This window comes from Triturus cristatus, chromosome 6 (assembly GCF_964204655.1).
Source record: "Triturus cristatus chromosome 6, aTriCri1.1, whole genome shotgun sequence".
In the NCBI taxonomy this organism is placed as follows: Eukaryota; Metazoa; Chordata; class Amphibia; order Caudata; family Salamandridae; genus Triturus; species Triturus cristatus.
In genome coordinates this window covers 602,249,010-602,272,203 of record NC_140589.1, presented here as the reverse complement: position 1 = coordinate 602,272,203, position 23,194 = coordinate 602,249,010, and the positions used below count along the sequence as shown (strand labels likewise).

The 23,194-nt window shown below is 42.7% G+C and overlaps 1 protein-coding gene across 1 annotated transcript in view; it reads right to left on the bottom strand.

Moving 5' to 3' along the window:
• The window catches only part of LOC146817555 (uncharacterized), a 414,447-nt gene that overhangs the window by 136,065 nt on the left and 255,188 nt on the right, over positions 1-23,194 (bottom strand). The window contains exons 5-6 of the mRNA XM_085609212.1: positions 14,350-14,477; positions 10,071-10,206 (exon numbers count right to left, since the gene is read on the bottom strand). Of these exons, the coding sequence (XP_085465338.1) occupies positions 10,071-10,206; positions 14,350-14,477 (264 nt within the window). The remainder of the gene's footprint in view (positions 1-10,070; positions 10,207-14,349; positions 14,478-23,194) is intronic.

The window sequence follows — 23,194 nt, the reverse complement described above, 5'->3', positions numbered from 1 at the left end:
ACCTCTCTGCAACGCAGATCTGTGGTACTTACTGGAGGTACCTAGTGGGCTAGTTGGACCCTAGGGACCCTCAGGATTCAAATGAACTTAATCTCCAAATTAAAAACGGCCACAGGGAGTGTTTACACAGTGGTGAAGGGAGGGGACGGGTCCTGAGTTAACGTGTGCAAACACGCCCTGTGGCGCATTTTAAGTTGGGGAAAAAATTCCCCTTCAATCCTGAGGGACCCTGGGGGCCAACTAGCCCACCAGGTGCTTCCAGTAAGTGCCACTGCATTGTAGAGAGGTGGCCTAGGCCATGCCCCTTTTTACATCTCTCTGCAATACAGCTCTGTGGCACTTACTGGAGGTACCTAGTGGTCTAGTTGGACCCTAGGGACCCTCAGGATTCAAGGGGACTTAATCTCCCAACTTAAAACGGCCACAGGGCGTGTTTACACAGTGGGGAAGGGAGGGGACGGGGCCTGAGGTGGCGTGTGCAAACACTCCCTGTGGCGCGTTTTAAGAGGTACTTTTAATCCCCTGCCCTATTATATACTAGGGGCTTACAGAGGAGGTCATGCTAATCACAGGGGGACCCCAACGCATAGTGTTCCCTAGTGTGCGTAGGTGTTTTCACTGTATTCTGAGTGTCTTTTAACATAACACAGGCTCTAGGACTGGTTAGTCAGACTCAGTTACCACCAGTATCCGTCTGAAAAAGTTGAGGGTACAGGATTATTTTACAACAAGGCTTCTTTCTGCTCTTCTGTTTGTTCTTTCTGCACGTTATCCTTCTTCCTGCACTTTTTTTCGTCTTTGAGGACTTCTGTTGCTTCTTTCTGCATTTCTTTTTTTTCTTTCTGTGTGTTTTTTCTTCTTTCTTCACATGTCCTATCTCTGTAGGCATAGTTAGAAATTAGCATTTAAAAAACCTTTGAAATTCACTGAAAAAACCATAGGTTTCAAGCACGTTATGGTTAGGAATTAGCATTTAAAAAACTTTAGAAATTCACTGAAGAAACCATAGGTTTCAGGGTCGTTATAGTTAGCTGGACTTTTCACTTGTACTGAACCATTGAAATTCCCCCGTTATAGTTAGTTCAGCTAACTATAACTCGCGCGCCCGCAATGAACTGCTGAGGACGTCACATATTACATCACTCATGACATGGTCAGTGACATCACTCATGACATCACTGATGACATCTCAAATGACATCACTAATGACATCACTGATGACATCATCCTTGTGATAGAGTGGCAGACCTCCTCTCCCCCTAATATAACCTTTGATACACACATTCAAAAATAGAAACTACAATTTTCAAAACAATTGACATACCAATACCAGTTACAACAACCTATTCAGTAATTCTAAGATCCACATACACATCCACTCATTCACCAATAGTCCTATACAGTCACTCATACATGTACTCACTCATCATATGTACTCATACACCTATACATCCTGTTACACAATGCCACTCATCCATAGAGTTACTCACACACATAGTCACTCATGCTAATAAATAATCAAACATCCATTTACTTGCATTTACAGTTATACACACGCCACCACACTTACTTCTACAGAAACTTACACATACTTAGTCTTTTAAACAATCACTTATAGAAACACATACTTATTCATACAGGAAATCTTCCAATCTCTCACTCTCACATATACTCACTTATATACACCAATAGTCACATATACTAGTTTAAAACATATGTAGTTACTCATAAAGCCACTATTGAGACAGTCATTCATTCACTAACACACCCATGCACACACTCATCCACCCATACAGTCCTGCACACATGCTGTCTTCAACACATACAAACAGTGAGTCACTCATTCATGCACCTATGCACTACGTAATACCCCCCACCGAACCATACAGACACCCAGACACTCATACTGATACTCAAAAAAACAACTAATAACCTATATAGACACTCATGTAGCTACTCACCAACCCATGCAGCCACTTATACACAAAGTGAGAGACTGATACAGATATTTACATATTTAAACATTACTCACTAAGCCATGTATTCACTAAGATACACTTTATCAGTCAGTTATACAATCAATTTTTCAAAAACAAATCATCCATTTAGACACTTATATACCCATTTATTCTTCCATCGACCTTGAGATATACATATATAAAACATATGTAATTTTCAGAAAAACACACATTCACTGGATGATGTCATCAGTGATGTCATTTGAGATGTCATTTGTGATGTCATGAGTGATGTCACTGACCATGTCATGAGTGATGTAATATGTGACGTCATCAGCAGTGCATTGCGGGCGCGCGAGTTATAGTTAGCTGAACTAACTATAATGGGGGAATTTCAATGGTTTTGTACGAGTGAAAAGTCCAGCTAACTATAATGACCCTGAAACCTATGGTTTCTTCAATGAATTTCTAAGGTTTTTTAAATGCTAATTCCTAACTATAACGTGCCTGAAACCTATGGTTTTTTCAGTGAATATATATATATATATGCATATATACACACACTTCTAATAAAATATTAGATTAAAATTATTGTATTAATATTAGTTGTACATTATATATATGAGAAAATAAACATGCACCCATACATATATGTGTGTTTTTATTTAAATAAGTATATATTCATAGATATTTGTAAAATCATTAAATATATTTAATTTACATTATATTACTGCTACATATTAATATATGTAATGTTTACTATGTTTGAAGATATATATCTTAAAAACTGTATTTTGTATATATTTTTCGATATTAGTGGACATCGATATTTCTGTAATTTACATTATAGGTACATGAAAACTATAATTTTCTGCTTGATATTGTTGACACAATATTTTTTATCATGATATTTAGGATTTTGATATTTTGGCAGTGAACCAGGAGTACACCAAGAATGCTTCCTGGCCTCACTCCTCTTTATTGTTTATATTAACAATTTTTTCCCTAGCTTAACCAAAGTAACCAGTGACGTTTCAATGGTCTCAGGAGTCCCTGTACCAGCGCTCCTTTATGCAGACTACGCGGTCCTCATGGCACAGACCACGGGGGCATTGCATAACCTGGTAGAATCCATTATCTCCTTTATGGGGGAACTGGGTTTGGTCACTTACTTTGGTGAGTCGCACATTATGGCATGTGGGATGGGTAAGAATTTTCCTTCTGGATTATTGGTGAAGAGGTATTCACTTGGAGCTGTGAATGATTTTAACAATTTGGGGGTTGATTTTAACAATTCAGGCTCTAGGCAACTGCAGAGCAGCAGTTCACGCCTGAAGCTATGTAGACCAGTGGGAGCTTTATTTATTATGCCACAGGCTGCAAGCAGGGGAGGTGTCTTGCATTTCATGAATCTTTACAATGCCTAGTGTATCTCAGTGGCCCTATATGTTGCAGAAGTCTGGGCTCATCACAAAGCTGAGACTTTGCAAACACAGGAATACCACATCTGTAGGCGTCTCTTGCACCTTCCTCCTTCTAGCTCTCATTTTATTATTCATTCTGAGCTCAATCTGCAGTAAATATCTGATAAGGTGAAACTGACCCCTCTTCTACTTTGGGTCGGTTTCTGGATCAACACTGAGATTTGCCTAATCAGAGACATAATTTTAGGCTGTATTAAACTGGATAATGGCATCTCTATTCCCTGGTAAGCGTACGCCCGTAAGAGTTTTACAACTTTAAGCCTATCGGGCTTTTTTGATCTACGTTGCACTTTGATAACATCAGATATGTCACTGGCGAAGTTTAGTTTTTTAGAGTTTAGTCATTTGCAAAGACTGCTCCGTTAAAGATTATCTTATGTTTTTTTGTACCTATAGAGCCCCTATTGTATTCAAATACTGCTTTCTCATACTGGGAGAGATCCCTACTATTTGCTTTAGGGTGGATACTGTGTGGTGGTTACTGAGTTTTCCCGGTTTTAATGGTCTCTTTAGGGTGTCAACCACATGTCCCTGTTACGGTCTGTCAAAGCAGACCATAACAAGTTTTTAACATGTCCTTGTTTTTTGTAAATGTTCTAAATCTTTTGAATAGCGTTTTATCAAATCATTCTAAAAACCCTTGAGGCTTAGGAATGGCAGGGAGCTCTGATTTATCTCCAGTCTTTAAATCGCCTTGACGCCTGTTGTGGTGTTTGCTCCTTTCTGAGAGTGGCGGTAAGATGCATGAAATCAATGGAAGGATAGCCCAATATCTATTATTTATCAACTGGAAGGAGGCCATCAAACTACGGGGCTTATTTATAAGCCCCTTAAGCCACTTTTGCGTCCTTTTTAACATGGGAAAAGTGACGTACGGGTGGCGCAAGGGGCTTGTAAATAAGCCCCTACGTTTCTAAATGTTGTTTTGTGCAATGTATTTTCTAATCTGTTTTTAAAGTTGATTTGCTCATGAAATTGTTATCTATCTATGTATGTTTTATTTATTTTATTATTTATTTTATTTGAGAGTTTAATAGAGCGCGGACAAGACCCTTGCGGGTATCAGAGCGCTTAACAGAAGTAAAGTTTTTATACATAAACAAAAGACGAGTTGAAGCATCAATACACAAAACATGTTACACAAGCAAGGTGATTAGGAAGAACAGCACGCTATCCTCATGCGATAAGCAACAGGAATATGGAATGTCCAGATTGCTTAGCCAGTTCCTTGTCCTAGTCAGGGAAATGGCCGCGCTGTGGTAGTTCGTCACAAAACATTGGGCCTTATTCAGGTGAATTTGGCCATGAGGATTGATTTTACTTCCTTTTTGAATGAGACAGTAGAGGGGTTAAGTCTGGTTTCAGCTGGTAAAGCATTCCAGATTCTTGGGGCCATTCCTGAGAAGGTTCGGTTGTATGTTTTTTTCTTATTGAATCGCTGTGGTTTTAGTAATAGTTTTTCCGCGCTTCTGGAGGATCTGAGCCCACCAGAGATAGTCAGCTTCTGTGTTAGATATCTAGGTGCGTTGTGGTGCATGGCTTTGTGTGTCATACACGCTATCTTCAAGTGAATTCTGGCTTCCAGGGGGAGTCAGTTCAGTGATTTGAGGTCTGGTGAGATGTGTACATTTCTTTTCGAACCGGTGATAAGTCTCGCTGCGGCATTGATTGAGGCTCTTAGTGGTGCCGTAGTTGCTTTGGGAAGGCCGCAGAGAGAGACGCTTCCGTAATCCACTCTGGGGATAGCTAGTGCTTGTACTGCTTGCTTGAAGTCCTTGCTTGGTAGGAAAGGTTTCAGCTTCCTCAGTGTGTTGATCTGGTAGTTAGCTCCCTTTGTAGCATTGCTGATATGTTTTTGCATATTGAGGCTACTGTCAAGAGTTATTCCCAATGATTTAGCTGAGTCAACGATGGTAGGTTGAACATTGAGTGCCGTCAGGTGTTTTATCCACTCTTGCATTACAGGGACTTGGGTGGGTGGAGCTATAAGCAGGAATTCGTTTTTTTGGGCATTTAATTTTAGATGGTTTTTTGCCAGCCATATCTGAGTGTCCCCAAGCGTTGTGTTGAGCAGTTTGATGTCTTCTAAAGTGTTGATCTTGAGGTATAGTTGCGTGTCATCCGCGTACATGTGGTAGTGCATGTTAGATGCTTGAAGAAGTTCGGTGAGGGGTTCCATGAACAGGTTAAACAAGGTCGGGGATAAAGAGGACCCTTGCGGTACTCCTAGTGTAACTGGTACGGGTTTTGACATGGTGTTGTTGGCCTTGAATTGTTGTGTTCGATTTTGGAGAAATGAGGTAAACCAGTTTAACACTGCACCTGATAAACCCATTCTATGCTTCAGGAGATCCAGCAGGTTCTCGTGCTTGACCGTAACAAAAGCTGATGATAAGTCCAGCAGGATGAGTAGGCAGGCTCCGTTTTGATCCAGGATTTGTAGCGCGTCATCAATTATGTGTGTCATGGCTGATTCAGTACTGTAACCTACTCGGAATCCTGATTGGAATTTATTCAGCAAGTCAAAGTGGTCAATATGCCTTGTCAGTTGGAGGTTTACACATTTTTCCAAGAGTTTGGCTAGTGTAGGGATGTTGGAGATAGGGCGATAGTTGTTTAGGTCTGTCGGGTCCGTCGTGGGTTTCTTTAGAATGGGTGAGACCTGCCCCATCTTGAGGGTGTCCGGGATGCAGCCTTGTTGAAGTGAACTGTTTATGATCTTAGTCCAGAGGGGCAGAAGTAATGGTGTTAGGTCTTTAACGGCGTTTGCGGGTAGAGGATCGGCAAAGTGATTGGCAGAGTTCATGTCCCCAAGTATTTTACTTATGGCTTCTTCGGAGTATGTTGCAAAGGATGACCAGTTGGCGTCGTTTTTAGGGTTAGGCTGTGATGGGAAGTGGGCTAGTGCAATTGGTAATTCAGGGGAGGACTTTGTGTGCGATCCCATGTGTAGGGTTAGATCATTGATGAGGTCAATCTTGATATTATCTGTCTTCAGAGTGAAGAAGGCAGAGAAATCTTCGCAGTTGGGTTGCCGGCAGTCTAAGTGTTGTGGACGTTGAGGGGTGTCCTTACATTGGGTTTTAATTAGTTCGAAGAGTTTTTTGAGATGATTTCTCTCCTGGTCTAGTTGGTGGCTGAAGAATTCTGCTTTAGTGCGCTTGATCTTTCTGAAGTATGTGTTTCTCTTTTGCCTTAATGTATTTAGGTGGCTGGCTGAGGGTGATGACCTCCAGGTGCGCTCCGAGGCTCGGAGGGAGTGTCTGTCATTGTTGAGCGTGCCATTGAACCACGGTTTGGAGTCCTTTATGGAGGCTCTCTTAAGTTGCAGGGGGGCTACCTCATTTATTATCCTGGTCATGGTATTCAGGTAGTGGTTGGTAAGGTCATGGACTTCCGACGATCCAGTGGGTGGCAGGAGTAGGTTGTAACTGGACGATGGGAAGGTGTTAGGGTTTATTTTTTTGGTATCTCTTTTCCAGACTTTAGGTCTTGTGGGTTGCGTCGGGTTCAATTTCACTACTTCCTTGATAAAGAAGGTGACGATATGATGATCTGACCAGTCGCAAGGTTGGATTGAGTCTAGATGAGTGCAATCTCTTTTTGAGATTATTATATCCAGTATTGAGCCTTTGTCGTGTGTGGGGCTGTTGCATATTTGAGTAAGGTCTAGGTCCTCTAAGAAGGTTTTGAGGCTATTCACCATTACATCCTTGGAGTCGTTCCAATGGAGATTGAAGTCACCTAAGAATATTTGTGTATTTTGGCGCCCGGTGTTTGTTGATATCATGTCCATGACGTGCTCAATGAAGGCCAGGTTGTTACCTGGAGGATGATATATCGTGTGTAAGGAGCAGAGTGGTTTGTCATAACTAGTGATGTTGAGGCAAATGTATTCGCAGGAAGGGAATACCGGTGTAAGTGATCTGCTTACTGATATACTACTCCTGTGTATACAGGCGATGCCCCCACCTGTTTTGTCAGCTCTATCCAATCTGATGATGTCATAGTTAGGAGGTACTAGTATGTCAATGATAGGAGAAGAGGATTCATTTAGCCAAGTTTCAGTAAGCAGTATCAAGTCGAGATCTTGTGCGAGAATGAGGTCGGCTATATCTGCTGCGTGTCTATCAGCCGATCTACAATTTAAGAGGATGCATTTAATGCGGGGCGTGATGAGGGATGAAGTGGGTTCTTGGGTGAGGGGGACTCTTTTTAGGTTGTTGGCCATGATGCCTCTAGTGTTATGTTTGATGGGCCTGTGTAGGTTGAGGGGGATCGTTGGAATGGTCATTGTCAAGGGCGTGATAGGGTTCGTAAGGGCAGGGGCGTATGAGTGCAATAGAGATAGTAGATCCAACTCTGAGAGTGAAGTGGTGGTTCGACGTGGGCAGGTTGGATTATTAATGGCGGGAACAGATTTCCAGCCGGGTAAGAACGGGATAGGGGTGTTTGTTGGGTGCATCAAGGGCCCGCTAGCATTGGTCTGTCTTGCAGTTCTAGAGAGCCATGGTTGTTTAGAAAGCAACTTCTTAAATGCTTGGAGTTCTTCTTTGATTTGATGTAGTGGCAAATAAAGTAATTTGCCTTACCGATTGACTGACTACACCGAACAGTCAGGTGAGAGAGAACTACTCCCATGGCCAGACTTAATAATGGAAAATAAGTAAGTGAATGAAGAAGTTCTGAAGCTGTATTTTTTACTGCTTCTGGCTTGTAACATGACCTTAAGAAATCACAACTGCTGGGGCAGGAAGAATGCAACAAGGGGACAGCTCAGACTGTAGCAGCCAACTGGCAACGTGGTATTTCAAGCCTGCAGTGTTATCTGCTCACTTCTCCCACAGAGGCGAACTTTCTGCTTTGCACGTGTTTATGTGAGTTTATTGACAGGAAAGTGAGTGAAATGTTATGAACAAATAGTAACTTTGAAACTGCCGTCGCATTATAAGAATACAGGAGATTGGGGGAGTTTAAATGTTCAATCATTTATGGGGTCCTCGTTCACAAATTCCTTTTATAAAAGTTAGAAAACTACTCCAAAAGTATTTCCTTTATGTTTACAGCCTATATACAGCCTTCCCATGATTTCTAAAAGTATCAGAAGTACTGCTAAAAATCCAAAGTAGTCAATGTCTTCCTGTATTACTCCCAGTGGCTTAGGAAGGCTGCCTTGGGCCATAATGCAAGGAAAGAAAATTGATCCCTGGACAGATAATAAAAGTCAGCCTAAAGTGGGTGCAGTAAGACTCCGACACCTCTGGGCCCAAATGCCACAGCAGCACCAATGAATGTTACACCCCTTATTACTCCATCTCTTTCAGTAATGGACAGTTCTACAAAGTATGGTGGAATTATTTTTCTGTTTTCTCTACACTGGAAAAATAAATGAATGTGCTGAAACTGCCTATGTGGCTTCTCTTTGAAATCTTTACATGTTTGCTTCATGTTTTCATTGTAAGAACAGTTACTTCAACCTTTTTGGGAGTGACTTTAGAGGTATATACTGGATGGAAATATACATGGAGGATGTTTGTGCATCTCTTCTGCCTAGTGGTATACTGGTCGTTAAAGGCCCTCTCCCTCGTTATAGGCCCTCAACTGCAGCTGAGGCCTAGAACTCCTTTTAAAAACTGGTATAGCCCTCTGCAGTGGGCTATGAGGCTATAATCACACCTAGGCAGACTGGGAGCTAGTGAAACTCTCTCAGAGTAAATGTGAGTGTTTGTCAGTATTTTGCTTCTGTCTGTAATCAATATGGCTGCCTCGTTTTAAATAACTTAGGCATAGGTCACAGATATCTATATCATAGAAAGAGGAGTTTAAGGTTGAGGGAACAATTACTGGCTAATTTCTTTGAATGAGATAAGGAATGACTTAGGATAAAAATAGCAAAGCAAAAAGTCAGTTATTTTATTCATATGAAGTGGGGGGCCACGACCAGCCATTCCAAAACTGTAAGGAAAGGTTCTTAAAACATTATTTGTAAACAGATTCCTTCTATGACAAAGTGTGTTTGCAATAGAGTCTGTTACAGTTAGATGGTAGTCCTTTATGGCTTGGCAAAGATGGGGCCTGTATAATATGCAGGGTCACTGGTATTGTGCAAGTGATTCTGCAGCAGCTGCATTTTCTGCATACAATTAGATTTGCAGGATTTAACTCATATTTGTTGATTTTCTGCATAGTTTGCCGAATTAATCAAAAACTTTCTTTCTACCTCAAAATAATCAAAAGTTACTAAAAACACTGCCACGTTTTGCCACACAGTGGCAGACCGTTTACAGTGCAACAACTCATACTAATGAGGTGTAATCTCTGCCCAGACAGTCTTAACATCGCACAATGACAAACTAGTGTAGCAATACTACCACAAAACCTGCAGCATTGTGCTGCATAATTTGCTTTTTGGTGACTTATAATTTGGTTAATCCTGCTGCATAATTTGTTCCTCCCCTGCCACATAATTCCACTGACCCTGATAATATATCAAGTAGTTGTTCTTTGTCCTTTTTTAGAAAGTACATTCTATCGTAACATTCTTGTACAGCATCAGATTTAATTTGACAATCTCAATTTATTTGAGCTTTTTCATCAAGAATTCCCAGTGTAGGACATCAGAAAATACCTGTTCTTATATGTCATCGAATTCAATGGTCTTCTAATAAATCCTTCATTGAGCCACTTTTCTTCCATGGCTTCTTTAACAGTAGGCCGCTTGGCAGGATCGGGTTCAAGCAATAAGCGCATAAACTGTACAGCGCCTGTAAAGATGCATGAACAGACATAACTTACTTGACAATTCCACCTCTGAAATAATTTTTTAAAGAAGTAAAAGTCCGCAGTTGCTCCTCCACTAAAGCGGAGGAGCGTTGCTCCACTGCTCTATGAAAAATAAAATGATAATAACAGAACATTATTATCATTTTATTTTTAGTACAATGGAGCCAGGTTAGGATAGGGTCAGGTGGGGCTGGGCTCGCGTCAGAAGGAGGAGTCGGTGTACCATAAATGCGCATGACAGTTTGGCTGGCAGTCTTTGGCCTGCCAAGCCCTCATGCGCACTTTGCAGGTTCTCCACCCGGCTGTATTGCTTAGCCTGGGTGGAGAACATGCATAGGCTCCCACTCCCTTTGTAAACATTGAACCAGGCAGATCAGACCAATCATGACGCTGCTGTCATGCTGGTGACAGCAGCATTGTGATTGGCTCGGGTCGTCTGGGAGCCTGGGTGCTGCAGAGAACTAGGAAAATAGTGAGGACAGCGGAAAGGCGACTGCTGGCGATCAGCAGGTAAGTCTTCTTTCTTTTCTTCTTCTTTTCTAATCCCTGCCAACTCACCACCATTCCCTGCCAGCCACCACTGGTAAATGTCCCTGCACTGATTCATTTCCATGTCGCCTGAATTCAATTTCTGCCCCTTTGATTTTGAAAACTATGCTTAGTCAGTTGGGTTTTTGGTGAGATAGTCAATTACAGCTTTTCTTTAAAGAAAGTAGTTTGGCTTTTTCATTTTATGTGTCTTAATGATTTTTTTCGAAACACAAATCAAAGAACGCCAACCGAAAGCAAGCACAAAATCAGCTAACTAGCAGTTTGTGGGAGGATAAAGGAAGGCTGATAACTTCTTTTAAAATAATAACAATACTTCTATATTCACTTTCAGCTAATATACATTTCAATTTAAGACCCGGTATCAAATAGTACTTACAAGGATCTGTGGAGTAAGCAACACAATTCATGGGGTTACCATTGTGTAATCATTTTACTGCCCGAGAAAAGTAAAACTGCAAATAATTGTGAACGCTTTCAACAGTTTCCTAACTTAATTCATGAAATAAACTTATTTCATGAAATACATTTGTATTAAAGTTCACTTGTTGCAACAGACAAAGGCGCACAACCAGGTGTTCTTTCTGCAACAGTGAAAATCAAACCACTGGTCTGAGAATTTTCATCATTCAATTGGTTACAATCTGATAATTTAGGCATACTTTTTCTTGCCCTGCTTTGTTCCTTGTCTCCTCTTGATATGAGTGCTCTTCAGTCGTAAGACAATTACCTCTGACAAAGCTGAGTAAGAGAAATGGGTCACAGCATAAAACAGGAGAAGGACAGAAGCATAAAGCAGTGAGAGGTAGACAGACATAGAGAGTCAAAGAGAAATAAAGAGATGCTAGAGAGAGCCAATGACAAGAGGTATAGAAAAACACATTAGGTCAAGAGAGTATATGGAAGAGAGAAACAAGAAGTTGCAAAACAATTAATGAAATAGAGAGAGATGAAAGGTTAATACAGAGTTAGGGAGAGTTGTGAGATTGAGAAAGAGGAAGAAATAGTGAGGCGTAGAGATTTATAAAAAGCATTGGTAGAAACAGCATGTGGAAAGGTGATATAGTGAAGTAATGTTGAAGTAGATTTAGAGGTTAGGCAGTGAGAGAGAAAGATGGGGTAGAGAGGGGTGAGGTAGTGAGAGAGAAATTAGATAAAAGGGTTTGACAAAGATTAGACAAACTGGTGAGGCAGAGAAAAGGATGAGAGAGAGGAAGAGAGAGTGAAGGCCAACAGAGACAAGGAGTGGGTGCTAGGGATGTGAGGTGGAAATAGATATGGGGTTGTGTGGGAAGTGAAGTAGATGAAGGAGAGTTGGGGTGGTCAGATAAAGAGCAGAAAGGTATACTCAGAGAGAGAAGGAGTCAAGGTCATGAGAGGGAGGTAGAGAGAGTGATAAAGTTGAGTGAGGTATACTGGGTAAATTGAGAAATTAAATGAAAGTGAAATACCAGCATTTGTAAAGCGTACAGCTACCTTCGGAGAGGTGTCCCGGCACTGGGGGCCCTCGGGGAAGATTAGGCGAGCTATTGCCCAGAGTCACATGGTGCATGGCTAACCTGCTGCCGGCAGTCGAACCTTGAACCCCGTGGTCCAAAGTCAGGAACCCTGGTCGCTGCGCCACACTTCTTCCACTTTTTTGAGGGAGAGGTAAGGTAGACAAAGGTAAGGTAGAGAGAGCTGAGATAGTTAAGAGACGGGTACCTAAAGATGTAGAGAGAGAGAGTGTGAGAAAGAGGTTAAGAGAAAGGGGCAAATTAGAAGAGGTGGGGGTAAACATGGAGAGATAAATTACATTATTTTTCAATGTAATTGCCACCAACTGACTGAGAATGCAAGGATTAATGGTGGACATGACCAATCAGGCCTGACATGCCCATTAAGCACCTGTTATTCATGCTCATCTGTGAAATTAGAAAAGGCTGGATTTTATGAGCTCTGTTACTATGGTAGAAATTCCTGCTGTCCCACTCATTTTTATCAGAGGTCCCCCTGAAAGATAGGGGCTCTGGGCAATTGCCCACTTCGCTCTTTCCCTAAAAGTTCTTTGAATTAAATTACTGTCGACCCTTATTGTGACAGATTACCTAGAAAAGGTGAAACATTTGAGAGACTGGACTCTTCAGTTTCAGTGGATGTTCGACTTTACCTTTCTTATTAGCCATTGCACCCTGGTTCTGCTCACTCCTGCTATCACTGGGTATACAAGACAGGTTATTGCATGACATGCCCACCTAAAAAAATCTTGGTGGTACACATTCAAGTAGATCAAGTGGTAAGTGTATGCTCATACTCAAGCAGACAGGAGTCGGTCTCCCAGATGTCATGGAGATGCCTTCCCTATTCTTACCATCATGCTTGAACTGGATGCATTGTTGTAGGGAGCAGGTTATTCTGCAGTTCCAAGGACACTATCATTATGTTTTGTGATCCTCCTTTTCAGGTTCTATGCTTTACATATGTGTATCTGTGGGTTTTGCTTGGGGACAAGAAAGGGGCAAGCACAATACAAGCACAATAAATGCTGGAGATTGGACTAATCCAATTATTGAGAGAAATTATCCTCATTCCACATTTAAATCATATGGAACCCAGAACCAGATTCCCTACATCCTTTTCTGGTTCATCCCAGAGTAGCACAGGCTTGTCTAGTGTAAGTAAACATACCATTTCTTTTTGTTTATCTCACAGTATTGCTATAGCGGTATGCCACATACGAGTAGGGTAAATACCCTCATGAGTCCCTGCAGTTTTCATTGTGGTATTTACTTTCCCAGTGAGGTACAATAATCCTTTTGCCATTGCCTTAGGACTACCACAAAATGTCTGTTTTCCATCTGGACTCTAGGAACCTAGTGCCCAACATCTGGAGAATTGTTTGGCATTGGCTACTGAGGAGATATGGAATGATGCCATCACCAAATATCCATACCCACTGACAGGTGAAAGGCCCAGAATGGATTCCAGCTCCATCATTGTAGGAAGACAAAACCCACAATAGAACCCAGTCACTAACAAGCATAGCTCTGAAGTCTTGATGACTCTTGCAGCAGCATGACAAAATCTCCTCAGGGGTATCAGATAAGCTACTGGGAAGATATGGAAAAAAATTAAAAACGAGAAAAAAGGGAAAGGAAATGCTGGCAGATATGATAGGCACCCTACACAGCTGGAGGTAGCGTTAGGGTTTATCAGTGGGTGTATCCAGTGCCTTCACTAAGGTCTATGTAAAGGTATAATTGCGGTTGTCTTCATATTTAACTGTAAAGGTATAGCTGTGGCAGTCTTGATATTTAACTGTTTTATACCATATTCATTAAATGCTGAAAAAAATGATAATGATTGAAATTACTTATGTTGACCTTTGTAAACAGGAAGGCTACTTTAATGATGAATATTTTTTTATTTGAAACATCACCTAAATTATTTAATTCATAAGAAATTAAATGTTTTTTGTTTTCTTTTTAATTTGTGATGGACATACTACAGGAAGAAAAAATAAATGAGATTACATATATACAGTTGACAACAGGAGGTGAAAAATGTATATTGAGATTGTTAGAGGAATTAATTACCTGTTGAGATATCAGGTGGAATAGGGCTGATTTCCCCGTTTACCATCTTCTGATGAAGTTGTTTGATATTAAATGGCTCCACGGTAAAAGGCAACGTTCCAGTGAGCATAGCAAACATACTAACTCCCCTGTAAAAGAAAATACCATTTTACATACTATATGTAACAAAGTTATAAGCACTAAAACTTCAATCCAACACAGGCAGGTGAGAAAATAGTGCTTGCTGAACTCACTATTATTGAACACATTTACAATATTTTCACACGGAATAGTGGGTGGGCCAGACCACTTAAGAAACACTCTGAAAATTAAATAATATCCACACTTGATGGTTATTAGTACATTATGCCTTGTATGTATTTCTCTGTACTTAATGTATGCATATCTATGTAATGTATGTATGCATCTATTTATACATCATGACACCTCCTCTGCTTTTCGAAGGTCACCTTTCACAACGCGGCTGCATCATATTGAGGGAAAACAGCAACCTGTAGCACATCACCCACTCTTCCCTTCCATTTTAGAAAAGGATAACGCTGATGGCCACAACTGAAGATTCGATGATATACAAATGTTTTTATTCTGCACAATGGGACCCAATGCATTTTGGCTTCAAACAGCGAGCTTTGTTCACGGATGGGTGCAATAAAAACATTTGTACATGACAGAATCTTCATTTGTATACATATTATATATATATATATTCACTGAAAAAACCATAGGTTTAAGGCACGCTATAGTTAGAAATTAGCATTTAAAAAACCTTTGAAATTCACTGAAAAAAACATAGGTTTCAGGGACGTTATAGTTACTTGGACATTGGACTCATGTAAAACCATAGAAATTCACCCGTTTTAGTTAGTTGAGCTAACTATACCTCGTGCGCCTGCAATGCACTGGTGATGACGTCACATATTACATCACTCGTGACATGGTCAGTGACATCACTCATGACATCACTGATTACATCTCAAATGACATCACTGATGACATCCCTGATGACATAATCCAGTGAATGTGTGTTTCTGTAAAGTTTAAATATTTTTCATATATATCTATGCCAAGGTCTATTGAAGAATGAGTGGATGTAGAAGTGCCTGAATGGATTATTTAGTAGATGCATGACTGACTGTATAAGTCACTGATTGAGCGTATGTTACTGAATGCATGGGTTAGTGACTAAACTGTGTGAATGTCTATAGTAGTCTCTTAGTTGGCGTGTAAGCAGATGCATGGGTTGGTGAGTAGCTACATCAGTGTCTATATGGGTTAATTATTGATTGTATGAGTATCTGTATGGGTGTCTGAGTGTCTATGTGGGTGGGTGGGGGGTGTCTGACTCTGTGCATAGATGTGTGAGTGGGTGATTCACTGGTTGTATAGATTCAAAAGTGCATCTTGGAATGGCTGTATGGGTAGCTGACTGTGTGTACAGGTGTGTTGATTAGTGAACTGATGTCTCAGTTGTATATATGTGAGTAACTATTTATTTTTTTAGACAGTATATGTGAGTGTCGGGGTGTATAATTGACTATATACGTGAGAGAGAGTGATTGCAAGAGTGTCTACATACATGAATGTGTACTTGTATTAGTGATTGAATAAGAGAGTAAATATGTGTTAGCATCTATATAAATAATGGAGGTGGTGTGTGTATAAATAAGTCAGGTGGTGTGTATATATCTGCATAAGTGAGTACATGGGTGTGTGATTCATTTTTGGCATGACTGAGTAGATGTGTGAGTAACTCTATAGATCAGTAGCACTGTGTGAATGTATGTATAGGTATATGAGTGGATATTATAATGATGTAATGATGAGTGACAGCATGTATGAGTGACTGTATGAGTGTACGTCTAGCTCACAATATATAGATAAGAATCAGTGGATGGGTATGTTGGGCCCGATTTGGTATTCACAGAATGGATTTACGACTACTAACTTCATGTCCGCACTCGGGCTGGAAATTCCGGCCCGGGGGCGGAGCTTCTGTCCTGGAGGCGGAGCTTCCGGCCCGGAGGTGGAGATTTCGGCCATGGCTAAATCTCCGCCACCGGCCGGAATCCCCACCTCCAGGCCGGAAGCTCCGCCTCCGGGCCAGAAGCTCTGCCTCTGGGCCAGAAGCTTCGCCTCCGGGCCAGAAGCTCCACCTCCAGGCCGGAATTTCCAGCCAGAGTGCGGACGTAAAGTTAGTAGTCGTAAATCTTTTCAGTGAATACCAAAACTAGTAAATGCATTCTGTGAATACCAAAAGTAGTAAGTGCATTCTGTGAATACCAAAAGTAGTAAGTTTAGGATTTTGTCTTAAGTTAATTCTGTGAATCGGGCCCCTAGTATCTGCTATTGGTGTGTCTATGGTTTCGAAAATGGTAGTTTGTATTTTAGAGTACGTGTTTTAAAGGTTATAGTGTGAGTGGGTGTGTCAGACTATCACGTGGATGATGTCATCAGTGAAGTCATCAGTGATGTCATTTGAGATGCCATCAGTGATGTCATGAGTGATGTCACTGACCATGTCATGAGTGATGTAATATATGACGTCATCAACAGTGCATTGCGGGGCGCAAGTTATAGTTAACTCAACTAACTATAACGGCAAATTTTTATGGTTTTATATGAGTCCAAGTAACTATAAGGTCCCTGAAACCTATGGTTTTTTTAGTTAATTTCTAAGGTTTTTTAAATGCTAATTTCTAACTATAACGTGCCTGAAGCCTATGGTTTTTTCAGAGAATTTCTAATTATAACGTTCATAAAACCTATGTTTTTCTCAGTCATTTTGGAAAAAAAATTGATATTTTATAACTTTAATATCCTAAAAATTGTTTTTTTTGTATTTATTATTTAATGTCTTCTTGTTTTTTAAATATTAAACAACTACATACAGTATGAAAGTTAGCCCAGCCCAGAGCCACATCTGAAGACCAACACATGTCATAGACCTACTGATGATGAAGCAGCTCTGACATCCAAGAACACCACAACACCCACCACCACCCCAGGACCCCCCCCTCTACCACCGAGGCAGCCCCGAACAAAACAGCAAACTTTCCGAAAACGGCATGGCCCCTCAGCCACACAATAGCTGAATATTGGGACAGGTGTGAAAAACAATATGTGAAGGAAGCAATTCACCCATGAATAAAAATGCACACAATGCAAGGTGTAGCGGTGATGTGCTGGACACATCTCAGTATGCAGAACACACACCCCTCCATGTGCGCAAATACTACTGGTGCTTATAGTGTTGTGGACAGTGGACCCAACCATGTTACGTCAAACACTAGGGACGATCTCAGTCACGTAGCTGTATCGTCCCCCCCTGTAAGCATAAGGGTAACCAGAGTGGGCTTGTCCGACGTACGCCACTTCAGCGTAGGAGTGTGAATAAAGAGGTCGGGGATCTGGGCGTGGTTCACTTGTGAACTGTGAAGACCAAAGACTGTGCCAGAGCGGCGGGCCTCAGCCTGCCACGAGGCTGCCGCCAGGACCGTGTCTCTCCTCGACACAGGCCCCCTGCGAATCCAGCAGCACAGCACCGCAGACTTATGTCTGTACAGACTACTGTCTTCGATCTAGACTGCGGACAGCAGGCCTCACAATTCAGATGGAGTAGCGATTGCAGATGACGAAGTGCAGTACGCAAGATACATTGCTCCCAGTGCGGCCCTCTCGGACCACGCATCATCGCAGGGTGCGCCCACGCTGAGTACTTCAGATACCACTAACTCAGTACACCACAAGTCATCGCCACGTGGCCTTATTGGGGCAGAATTCAATAGACAAAAGACATTGGTCCGATTGCGGCACCCCCGGACAACGCATCATCGCAGGGTACGTACACGCTGAGCGCCAAAGGTACTACTAACTCAGTGCACCACAAGACATCGACACGTCGCCTTACTGAGGCAGAATTCAATAGACAAAAGACACTGCTCTGAATGCGGCCCTCCTGTACAACGCATCATCGCAGGGTACGTACACGCTGAGCGCCAAAGGTACTACTAACTCAGTGCACCATAAGTCATCGCAAGGAATAGTGAACAGTTTTATGTCAGCAGTGAGGCATACTATCACTCGAAAATCACCCAAAATACTTATAATATAAAAAGAACAGAAGAATCAAAGTACATTAATGATTACAATCCAGTAATTTTGAAGAAGTGCAATACAAATATGGACATACAATATGTTGCAGATAACCCAATTCCTGTTCCTCGCATACTATCCAAATAGAAGTCCATACCTGGAAAACATATGTCTATATGAAATACTGCAACATTATAGTTTTAGAAAAAATGTTACAGAGAAAATAAATAAAGTGAAATATGCTGTAATTGGATCTGATGGATGTTTCTTAAAGAATGCCAAAGGAAATTTGATTAATCACAGGAAATTAAGTTGTGATACTCCAGATAAGAGAGAGTTTTTCTATTTTTAGCTCTCCAACTCTTCAAACCTTGGAGGACTGAAATGGAATTACTTGGAGATTTTGACTGCTATGAAGATTCTTTCAAAGCATGTAAAGACATTGCTACCAGTAAGGCCCGCAAGGATTACGCATCATCGCAGGGTGCACACACGCTGAGTGCTTCAGGTGCCACTAACTCACTGCACCACAAGTCATCACCACATGGACTTATTCAGGCAGAATTCAACGCAAGCCACAACACAAGGTGCCACTAACCCTGTTCAACACAAGCCAGCGACACGTGGTGCCACTAACCCTGTTCAACACAAGCCAAACGATCCCACATGTGTAACTGTGTACTGAGTCCTGAATGGCAGTGACCCCAAGTCCATGGCAGCAACCACAGCACCAGACTCCCTCTGATTAGTTAGGCATATTTCCACATGCAAGGCCGGTGACACGTGGTGTCACTAACCTTGTACAACACAAGGCGCAACACGTGGTGCCACTAACCCTGTTCAACACAAGCCGATCCCACATGTGTAACTGTGTCCTGAGTCCTGAATGGCAGTGACCCCAAGTCCGTGGCATCGACCACAGCAGCCTACTCCCTTTGATCAGTTTTGCATATTTCCATATGCAAGGCCGCCGACACGGGGTGCCACAAACCCTGTTCAACACAAGCCCATCCCACATGTGCAACTGTGCCCTGAGTCCTGAATGGCAGTGACCCGAAGTCTGTGGCAGCGACCACAGCTGCATACTCCCTTTGATCAGTTAGGCATATTTCCATATGCAAGGCCGCCGACACGTGGTGCCACTAACCCTGTTCAACACAAGCCAAACGATCCCACATGTGTAACTGTGTACTGAGTCCTGAATGGCAGTGACCCCAAGTCCTTGGCAGCAACCACAGCACCAGATTCCCTCTGATTAGTTAGGCATATTTCCATATGCAAGGCCGGCGACACGTGGTGCCACTAACATTGTACAACACAAGGCGCAACACGTGGTGCCACTAACCCTGTTCAACACAAGCCGATCCCACATGTGTAACTGTGTCCTGAGTCCTGAATGGCAGTGACCCCAAGTCAGTGGCAGCGACCACAGCAGCCTACTCCCTTTGATCAGTTTTGCATATTTCCATATGCAAGGCCGCCGACACGTGGTGCCACAAACCCTGTTCAACAGAAGCCCATCCCACATGTGCAACTGTGCCCTGAGTCCTGAATGGCAGTGACCCGAAGTCTGTGGCAGCGACCACAGCAGCATACTCCCTTTAATCAGTTAGGCATATTTCCATATGCAAGGCCGGCGACACGTGGTGCCACTAACCCTGCTCAAAACAAGCCGATCCCACATGTGTAACTGTGTCCTGAGTCCTGAATGGCAGTGACCCCAAGTCCGTGGCAGCGACCACAGCAGCATACTCCCTTTGATCAGTTAGGCATATTTCCATATGCAAGGCCGGCGGCACCTGGTGCCACTAACCCTGTTCAACACAGGCCGATCCCACACGTGTAACTGTGTCCTGAGTCCTGAATGGCAGTGACCCCAAGTCCGTGGCAGCGACCACAGCAGCATACTCCCTTTGCTCAGTTAGGCATATTTCCATATGCAAGGCCGGTGACACGTGGTGTCACTAATGCTGTTCAACACTGGCAATCCCACATGTGTAATTGTGTCCTGAGTCTTGAATGGCAGTGACCCCAAGTCCGTGGCAGCGACCACAGCAGCATACTCCCTTTGATCAGTTAGGCATATTTCCATATGCAAGGCCGACGACACGTGATGCCACTAACCCTGTTCAACACAAGTCGATCCCACATGTGTAACTGTGTCATGAGTCCTGAATGGTAGTGACCCCAAGTCCGTGGCAGCGACCACAGCAGCATACTCCCTTTGATCAGTTAGGCATATTTCCATATGCAAGGCCAGTGGCACGTGGTGCCACTAACCCTGTTCAACACAAGCTGATCCCACATGTGTAACTGGGTCCTGAGTCCTGAATGGTAGTGACCCCAAGTCTGTGGCAGCGACCACAGCAGCATACTCCCTTTGCTTAGTTAGGCATATTTCCAATGCAAGGCCAGCGACACGTGGTGCCACTAACCCTGTTAATTACAAGCTGATCCCACATGTGTAACTGTTTCCTGAGTCCTGAATGGTAGTGACCCCAAGTCCGTGGCAGCGACCACAGTAACATACTCCCTTTGATCAGTGAGACATATTGCCATATGCAAGGTCGGCGACACATGGTGCCACTAACCCTGTTCAACACAAGCCGATCCCACATGTGTAACTGAGTCCTGAGTCCTGAATGGCAGTGACCCCAAGTCCGTGGCAGTGACCACATCAGCATACTCCCTTTGCTCAGTTAGGCTTATTTCCATATGCACGGCCGGCGACACGTGGTGCCACTAACCCTGTTCAACACAAGCTGATCCCACATGTGTAACTGTTTCCTGAGTCCTGAATGGTAGTGACCCCTAGTCCGTGGCAGCGACCACAGCAGCATACTCCCTTTGATCAGTTACGCATATTTCTATATGCAAGGCCGGTGACACGTGGTGCCACTAACCCTGTTCAACACAAGCCGATCTCACATGTGGAACTGTGCCCTGAATCCTGAATGGCAGTGACCCCAAGTCCGTGGCAGCGACCACCAATCTATGCATCTGGCTGTGGGCCCTTGCTCACCGCTACCTCTGGCCACACTGCGGTCAGCAGGACTCACAATTCAGATACAGTCACGATTGCAGATGACGCAGTAGGCAAGAGACATAACTCTGACTGCGGTCCATCCGCACCAAGCAGCATCACAGGCTCATACACTTTGACAGTGTATTCTATACATATTTCATCTTTTCATGATATGCCTACACTGCAGTCAGTAGGGCTCTCAATTAAAATTAAATCTTGATTCATTAATTACAGAGTCCACTAGGCAAGTAACTATCACAGGCCTAAAACCTACATAATATCCTTTTAGTATCCTTGCTTCAAGAACTTTTTTTATATCATTTATACCTTTAGTACAATCAACAAATTCATCTTCAAGTGCAAACAAGCACTCAACAACAGTCTACACTGCGGGCAACAGAGCTCGCAATTTGAAATTTTGACACGAGGTGCCACTAACCTTGTTCAACACAAGCCGGCGACACGTGATTCCACTAACCCTCTTCAACACAAGCCAATCTCACATGTGGAACTGTGTCCCGAATCCTGAATGGCAGTGACCCCAAGTCCGTGGCAGCGACCACCAATCTATGCATCTGGCTGTGGGCCCTTGCTCACCGCTACCTCTGGCCACACTGCGGTCAGCAGGACTCACAATTCAGATACGTCACGATTGCAGATGACACAGTAGGCAAGAGACATAACTCTGACTGCGGTCCATCCGCACCAAGCAGCATCACAGGCTCATACACTTCGACAGTGTATTCTATACATATTTCATCTTTTCATGATATGCCTACACTGCAGTCAGGAGGGCTCTCAATTAAAATTAAATCTTGATTCAATAATTACAGAGTCCACTAGGCAAGTAACTATCACAGGCCTAAAACCTACATAATATCCTTTTAGTATCCTTGCTTCAAGAACTTTTTTATATCATTTATACCTTTAGTATAATCAACAAATTCATCTTCAAGTGCAAACAAACACTCAACAACAGTCTACACTGCGGGCAACAGAGCTCGCAATTTGAAATTTTGACACGTGGTGCCACTAATCTTGTTCAACACAAGCCGGCGACACGTGATGCCACTAACCCTCTTCAACACAAGCCGATCTCACATGTGGAACTGTGTCCTGAGTCCTGAATGGCAGAGACCCCAACTTTGTGGCAGCGACCACAGCACCAGACTCCCTTCAGTTTTATTTGTTGTTGTTTTATTTAAATAAAATGTTTCATATGTAAACCTATACAAGACTAAGATTCTTATTTGTCCAACCACACAGGGACACTTCCGGACCCAAGAAGGTTGTTGGGGGTATTTTGGTAATGTGGAAAGAGGGTGCATTACCTGCTGATGTGGGGAGAGGCAGCGTAAAAGGGGTATCTCTCACAGAAAGAACGTCAATATGTTTTCAGAAATGCCTCAGATAGATGCCAGCTGAAGGAATGAATCACAAAATGGTTTTTCAATGCTTATGTAGTGTGAGTTAGGAACAGTTCACACCCAGACTCGCAGAGGGACAACTGAGGCCCGTCCGCTCGACACACAGACGCAGTACTACGAGCCGTCCGCTCCCAAAGGAACAGCACTGTAGTAGTTCGCAGAGGTACAGGCACAGTAGCGTACAAGCTCGCAAAGGTAGAGAGCTACGAGCCGACGGACTGGCTTCTAATGGCATAGCTGCGAAGTGGTGATGTTGGGCAGAGGCAGCGTGAAAGAGGTATCCTGCAGAAACAGAGCTCCG